Below are 8,060 nucleotides of genomic sequence, written 5' to 3'. Positions count from 1 at the left end.
TGGAGCCTGAGTGGTGGGTGTTGCCTTCTGACAAACTTCCGGTGATGTCGGGGTGTGTGGCATATGCAAATAAGTTATGGTAATGAGTTATGCTAATGACCTCCTGCACCCCTCCCAATAGCCAGCAATCCAAAACAGTCCAGTGGAGCCTGAGTGGTGGGTGTTGGCTTCTGACACACTTCCGGTGATGTCGGGGTGTGTGGCATCTGCAAATAGGTTGTGCTAATAAGTTATGCTAATGAGCTCCTGCACCTCTTTTTCTACGAAATGACCCACGGGAGGAAGAGACTGAAAATGCATTAAAAAAAAAAATCTTCCTAAGACTGCCCACCTTTTCCTTTTCCTTTTCCCTTCCCTTTGTTCCCAGAACTTCGGGCGTGATACGGGGGGTCTTCAAAGCTTTTTGTCTTCGCGTTATATGCCTGGAAGGAAAGAGGAAGGGATTAAAACAAAACCTGCCGCCAAACCAGTGCAGCTCAAAAGACTGCGGAAGGCTCCTCCAAAGCCCAAAGAACACCAACAGGAAGTAGGCAGAACCAAAGAGCCGCGCGTTATCCAGTGGGCACCTCTGGCAGTGAAGCGACTGCCCCCAAGGGTGGGTCTGGGGCATCAGTAGGGAGTTAGACAGACCTCACGCCCCATTGGGATTGCCAGCTCCGAGTTGGGAAACACCTGGAGGTTTTGGGGCGGAGCCTCAGGAGGGCGGGGTTTGAGGGGGGAGGGACTTCGGTGGGGCATAATGACAGAGTCCACCTTCCCACATGGCCGTTTTCTCCAGGGGAGCTGTCCTCTGTCACCTGGAGGTCAGCTGTAATCCCAAGAGATCTCCAGCCACCTCCTGGAGATTCACCAAGGGAAGACCAATCTACAATTCACAACTAGGTTCAAAACTATACATTACATCCTTTAAATCATTTCTCTATAGAGATCTTTATAGTCAGATTTGTTGGAGATTCTAATACAAGCAATAAGAATTGTGTACTCACTTAACATAGCAAAGTGTAAGCTTATTCACAACGACAACTATATATTACATTCAGGGTTAGTGGTCACAACCCAATAGAGTGTATAGACATTGATCCAACAGATTGCTCATGACAATTGCACACAGTTTTGAAAAAAGAACATGTTCAAAACTAACAGTCGGTTCCTCTGCGATTCCATACATAGATAAGTGTCTGTAGACCTCCAGCAGAAAGTAACTGGAGCAGCGAAGACTCCCACTGTGGAAAGGATAACAGCCGGATGCCTCTCCCGGGTATAAATCAAGACGTTTCAATGATCTTCAACAGCGGCTGGTAAAACGGGAACCCGATTTCCAAAATAACAGAGGCACAGCTCAGAAGCTTCAAAGTTAATACGAATAAGGAAATATATATGTCATCTTGGGAATTTTTATAGAAAAATGCAATGAAAATATCAACATGTAACAATTTAAAAGAAAATTGCTATAAAATGATGTATAGACGGTATATGACACCGAAAAAGGTAGCAAATATAAGTAGTAATATGTCAAACAAATGTTGGAAATGTAAAAAAATGGAGGGCTCTTTTTACCATATGTGGTGGTGGACATGTGATAAAGCAAAACATTTTTGGACAGAGGTTCATACAGAGATGGAGAAAATTTTGAAAGGTAAAATCAAGAAAGAACCAGAAATATTACTTCTGGGACTTAAAATGGAAGAAGTCAACATTGCAAAACGGACTTTGATGTGGTATATGATTACAACTGCTAGAATGACGTATGCTCAATGCTGGAAACAAGAAAGAACTCCCGAAATTTGGGAGTGGATTAAAAAGTTACTTTTTTTTTTTTAACAAACAATATTTTTATTTAATTTTCTTATGCATTACATCATGCATATATCACTTCTACATTCATCAGTCTCTTACAGAGTTATCACAATTCAACACTATATTTTATTTACTTTCGTCCATTTATAAAACTTTACCCATCTAGCATTGAATGTTTCCATATCTTTATTTCCCAGTATAGTGGTCAGTTTATCTATTTCAACTACTTCTTGTATTTTGAGAATCAGGTCTCTCTGGGATGGTATCCTTTCTAATTTCCAGCTTTTGGCAAACAAAATACGAGCTGCTGTTATAATGAATGCAATTACATATTTTTCTTCCATTTCCAGCTTTTCTGGCATTATATTTAGCAGAAACATCTCTGGTTTAAAAGGTAATACTGCCTCAAACATATCTGTCAACATCTTATAGATCTTCTGCCAATATTGTTGTGCTTTGGGGCATCTCCACCACATATGGTAGAAGGTGCCCACGTTGTGCTTACATTTCCAGCAGTTTTTAGGTGCATTCTTATAGCATTTGGCGATTTTATCCGGGGACCAGTGCCACCGGTGAAACATTTTAAACACATTTTCCTTATAAGGTATCGCCCTCCTTTGTTTTGCAGTTAACCATATTTTAGACCACTCCTCTATCGTATAGCCTAGATCTTGCATCCATACAATCATTGTACTCTTGACCTCTTCATCTAGTTCATAATTAGTCAGAAATACGTTATATAGCTTTTGAATTAATTTGTCACTCGACGACAGCCATAGTTTGTCTAACTCATTTTTTCCACAGTAAAAACCTCTTTTTTCGTCTTTCACAAAGCATTTTTTTAGTTGCATATTTTCCCACCATGACAACTTTATACCTTGTTTTTCTAGCATTTCTTGGGATTTTAGTTTACTTGTTTCATCTAATAATGTTTCATAGGTTAACAAAGCTGTGTTTTTTCTTAGCGAGGGTTTTATAAAAGCTTCTAAGGGTGAGAGCCATCTTGGTGTTTTAGGATAGAATTGATCTCTAATTTCCTGCCAAATTTTATTTAATGCTCCTCTGGTAGTATGCTGATTAAATTTTTTATGTATTTTATCTTTGTCGTAACCCATATACGCATGCCACCCCATGTCCAGATCAAAACCTTCAAGCGTTAGCACTCTTTTATTAGTTAGTAAGGCCCATTCTTTAATCCATGACATTGCCGCAGCAGAGTAATACAACTTCCAGTTTGGAATATTTAATCCACCCTTTTCTTTTCGATCTTGTAAGACTTTCCATTTAACCCGTGGTGGTTTCTTAGCCCATAAGAAACTTCTACATATTTTATCAAGTTCATTGAATATTTTCGTATTCCTCAATACTGGAATGTTTTGCGCTAAGAACAAGAATCTCGGTAACACATTCATTTTTAGGACTGCTATTTTACCCATAAAAGATAATTGAAGGTTTCCCCATTTTGTTAAATCCTTCATTATTTCCGTTAATAGTTTAACATAATTGTCTTCAATTAGCGTATTATTCCTTCTGGACATGGTTATTCCCAAATATTTAATTTTAGTGACTGTCTTCAATCGAGATACTTTTTCTATCTGCTCACTTTGACATATCGTACAGTTTTTTATTAAGATGTTTGTCTTATTATAGTTTATTTTTAATCCCGCAACTTCTCCGTAGCTCTCGATTACCTCCATCAATACTGGTATCGATTTTATCGGTTCTTCAACTACAAATACCAAATCGTCCGCAAAAGCCTGTAGCTTATACACTTCTTTTTGTATTTTTAAGCCTATTATTTTGTCATTCTCTCTTACCAAGTCTGTTAGGGTTTCTAACGTGAATATAAATAGTAGAGGTGACAAAGGGCACCCTTGTCTTGTGCCTTTTTCAATCGGGATAGTTTTTGTCGTTTCCCCATTTACGACTACTTTGGCTGATTGTTTTGAATATATTGCTCTGATCATTGCGTAGAAATTTTCTCCACAATCCCAAACCGCTAATTTCTGTAGCATAGTCCCAGGTTACTCTATCAAAGGCCTTTTCTGCGTCCAGAAATATTAATGCTAGTTGTTCACTCGGATGTAATTCATAGTATTCCAATACATTCATAATCGTCCTTATATTGCTTTTCATTTGCCTATTAGGGAGGAATCCTGTTTGATCTTGGTGTATTATTTCAACCAGGACCTTCTTTAATCTTGAGGCTAGTATGGTGGCGTAGATTTTATAATCCACATTCAGCAATGATATAGGTCTATAGTTCTTTACTTCTTTCCCATCTGTATTTGCTTTATGAATTAGCGTAATCAATGCTTCCTTCCACGTTTGTGGCATTCTTCCTCCTAGTTCTATTTCGTGTAGTACCTCCTTATATGGTATTACTATTTGGTCTTCAAATTTATGATACACTTCTATTGGAATACTGTCTGGGCCTGGAGTTTTATTAATTTTTTGCTTTCGAATTGCCTCTACTATCTCTATTTGTGAAATAGGGTTATTCAGTATAAGTTTTTGTTTCCCATTAAATTTCTTCCTATTCCATTTTGCTAAGTATTCTTTTGTTCCTTGGGGATTTATGTATTCTTGATGGTATAGATTTTTGTAATATTTTTCTATTATTTCATTGAGTTTTGCAGCGTTGTGTTTTTCCATTTGTTTCTCATCTCTAAGTGCTGTAAAAAGTTACTTTTCACGGTTGAAATGGATAAAATGACAAGAAAACTTTAGAGAATCGGGAAGCAGAAGAATTTTTCATGGACTGGAAAGACTTAAAAGAATATTTGAAGAAATATTGGGACGTAAAAAATAACCTTTTTCGCTTTGATAACTATTAAAAAAAATAGAAGGATATTAAGAAAAATAGTTAAAAGATATGTTACCAAGAGAATTTTGTTAATGGGAAAAGTGAAATGAGGAAACAGTAAGACTTGGGCTGGAGGTTGGAGCACTGCGGGAAGTCAAAAGGGGGGGGGGTTACTAGAAGAAAAGGATATATGTTAATGTGTAAGAATACATATAGTTCGAATTTTTGATATATTCCAATGAAATTGTTTTTTTAAAAAAAAGCTTCGAAGGAACTGTTGTGAATTGTAGATGGTCTTCCCTTGGCGGGTGTTGCCTGTGGCTATACCTTTACACTAAGGGTTCCCTATTGTCTTTGTCACTTCCTGGAGACGGGCAACCCTAGACCCCCACGGGGCACACTCTGCTGAAACGTCTCCAGCACTATTCCTGTATAGCCCAGGGTAGCCTGATCTCACCAGATTTCGGAAGCTAAGCAGGGTCGGTCCAGATTAGTGCTTGGAGGGGAGACCAATGAGAAAGTCCAAGGCTACTACACAGAGGCAGGCAATGGGAAAACCACCTCTGGAAACTCTAAGGTAGGGGGTGTCAAACATAAGGCCCGGGGGCTGGAACTGGCCCATCCAGGGCTTGTATGTGGCCTGCAAGCAACTAGTGCAAGGGAGGGAACGGGAGACTGTTCGGGGGGCAGGGAGTGGGCACAGTCACTCGGATTGTGGCCTCAGCATGGCAGAACAACCTCATCGGCAGCAATCAAGCAGCGTGGGAGCATCTGCCCGGTGCTGCACCACAGGCTTGCCAGTCTGCCCAAACGGGTTTTCCTTTGCATCCCCCCTCCCAGCCCATGAGGCCTTGCAGTGAGGATACAACAATTTGGAGCTTACCAGCTGCTGTCCTTTATACAGTTTATATCTCCGGTACCTGGCATTACCTTTCATGGCACAGGTGGCCAGTGTTCCCTCTAAGCTGAGTTACTGCGCGCTAGCTCACAGTTTTTTAGCCTCCGGCTCAGACATTTTTGTCTTCGCTCAGGAAGGACGGCTCCAGGGCAAACTAATTTATGCAGGAGCCAAATCGCTCGCTCACCACTTTAATGCCAGTAGCTCACAAAGGAGAATTTTTGCTCACAAGACCCCACAGCTTAGGGGGAGCACTGCACGTGACCCGGCCCGACAAAGTGACATTTATGCCAGATCCGGCCCTCGTAACAAATGACATCGAGGCCTCTGCCCTAAGGAGTCACCGTAAGTCAACTGCGACTGGATGGCACCTTCCACCACCACCAGTTGTTTATTTATTGGCAGCCCTAACTGGAGTTTTTAAATTGTGACTTTAGAGGCTGTTTTATTTAAATGACTGTTGTGGGTTTTTAAAAAATAACGCTATACCGTAAGCTGCGCCTTGAGTTCTGCAAGGGAGAAAGGCGGCTCACGGACATTTTAAGTGAATGAAAGAAGAGAAGCAAACACGACAGGGCTCCGGCTACGCCGCAGGAGAGGTCACCTCTAGGAAGTAGAAGCGGTCGGAGCCGCTGGCCGAGTAGTCTTGGATGCACTCCGTCAGGTCCTCCCCGTACACCACGGTGCAGCGGCCCTGGACGTCTCGGAACTCCACACTGGCCTCTTCGTCGCTCCAGTACAACAGGTTGATATCCGCGTGGTAGCTGGCTTTCACCGACTTGTGGGTGTTCTCCGGCCTGGGAAGAGACAAGACCAAGCGTTGCCTTACAGCAGGATGAAAGAGAGGGGACCGACCTGCCGGAACGCCAAGCGAAGTTTAAAAAATGGGCTGTCCTTCCTTGATTCGGCCGCCTGGCCTCTTCCAAAAAAGACCTCTGCCAAATGCAACACCCCCCCAAGAATTCTTTGTTGCAAAGTTTCGTCGCCACTAAACCTAGGGGGTGCTTTGTCTCGTTCGGGGATCCCCAATGTGACGCCCACTGAGATCTTTCTTGGTGCTCAGTAAGGGGCAACTGCTTCTTCCAGGCACACAAATTCAAAATGGTGGCCGGACCGAAGGGGGGTGGGGTATGAGTCTTTGTAGGGTTCCAATCAGTGTTCCCTCTAAGCTGAGTTAGTGACAAGCTAGCTCACAGTTTTTTAGCCTCCGGCTCACACCTTTTTGTCTTAGCTCAGGAGGGATGGCTCCAGAGCAAACTGATTTAGGCAGTAGCCAAATCGCTTGCTCACAACTTTAATGCCAGGAACTCACAAAGTAGGATGTTTGCTCACAAGACTCCACAGCTTAGAGGGAGCATTGGTTCCAATACCTATTACTTCAAGCAGGGGTCGTTTCGTAGAAAAAGAGCTAGGGGGACTCATTAGCACAACTCATTAGCATATGCCACACCCCCTGACATCACCGGAAGTGTGTCATAAGGCCACACACCCCGCCCCCAACGGTCCCGGCTGCCGCCGCCGGCCTTACAGCTCCACTGCCGAGCCCCATGAGGGGCCCGGCGGTGGACCTGCAAGGCCGGCGGGAGTGCGAGGAAGCCCCGCGAAGGCCCTCCCTGGCCCCAGGCAGGCAGGGGTGGGGAGAGGCAGGGAGGAAGCAACTTACCCTCCCTCTTCTCCTGCCTCCTCCTGGCTGAATGAGGGTCGGAAGCAGGGGGCGGGGCTTCGTCATGTGCCCCGCCCCCCGTACCTCACCCGGGGGAACTGCGATCCCCCGCGATCCCCCCGACTGACCCAACACACACACACACTTCAGAAGTCAGACCACACAGGCCGCTTTTCACCTGTAAAGCTTGTAGACCCGCAGTTTGATCTCCGCTTCGTTGGGGCGGCCGTTGCTGCGTATGTTGCAGTAGATGGCTTTAATGCGGCCGATGCGGTACGGTTCTGGCGCGTCCTGGTTGCTGCCTTTGATGTACTCCGAGTACTTGCGGTAGTGCTCCGGGTGCAGCTCCTCATCCACCGCTTCCTTCTTCTGGCGCTTGACGGGGCTGGCCAGCCTCAGACTGGGGGGAGGGAGATAACAGCCCACCGTAGAAAACGGACAGTTGGATGTGGTGCGGACAGTTAAGGAACTGCCAGAACTGCACCCGCTTTTTCGGAAACTGAACCGTCTTGCCTTTAACTGTTGTTCGTTGACGCCAGGTGAACACAAATTATTCACGCGCCTCGACACGTGCCTTTTTGATGACTACATGCAAATTTATCAAAAAGCGACCGCCCACTCTTAGAAGGAAAGGCCAGTTCGAATTTAACTCCTGCGTTTGTCCAGCGACACAGTAACATACCAGAATCAAATACACAGTAACATACCAGAATCACACTCAACAAACGAGAGAGAGAGAGAGAGAGAGAGAGAGAGAGAGAGAGAGACAGAGACAGACAGAGAGAGAGAGAGACAGAGAGAGACAGAGACAGAGAGACAGAGAGAGAGACACAGAGACAGAGAGAGACACAGAGAGAGAGAGAGACAGACAGAGAGAGAGAGAGAGACAGAGAGAG

General features: G+C 44.0%; 1 protein-coding gene across 1 annotated transcript in view; it reads right to left on the bottom strand.

The window, feature by feature from the left end:
• Positions 1-8,060, bottom strand: part of LOC107117018 (DNA (cytosine-5)-methyltransferase 1-like) — a gene marked incomplete at both ends in the record, with an annotated part of 52,658 nt that overhangs the window by 14,002 nt on the left and 30,596 nt on the right. Inside the window, 3 exon segments of the mRNA XM_015419050.1 lie at positions 332-422; positions 6,106-6,298; positions 7,343-7,564. Coding sequence (XP_015274536.1) covers positions 332-422; positions 6,106-6,298; positions 7,343-7,564 — 506 coding nt within the window.

This window comes from Gekko japonicus, unplaced genomic scaffold (genome assembly GCF_001447785.1).
Source record: "Gekko japonicus isolate JY-2015 unplaced genomic scaffold, Gekko_japonicus_V1.1 scaffold5387, whole genome shotgun sequence".
Taxonomy (NCBI): Eukaryota; Metazoa; Chordata; class Lepidosauria; order Squamata; family Gekkonidae; genus Gekko; species Gekko japonicus.
Note: the sequence above shows the minus strand (reverse complement) of the source record. Positions and strands in the feature narration are given on the sequence as shown.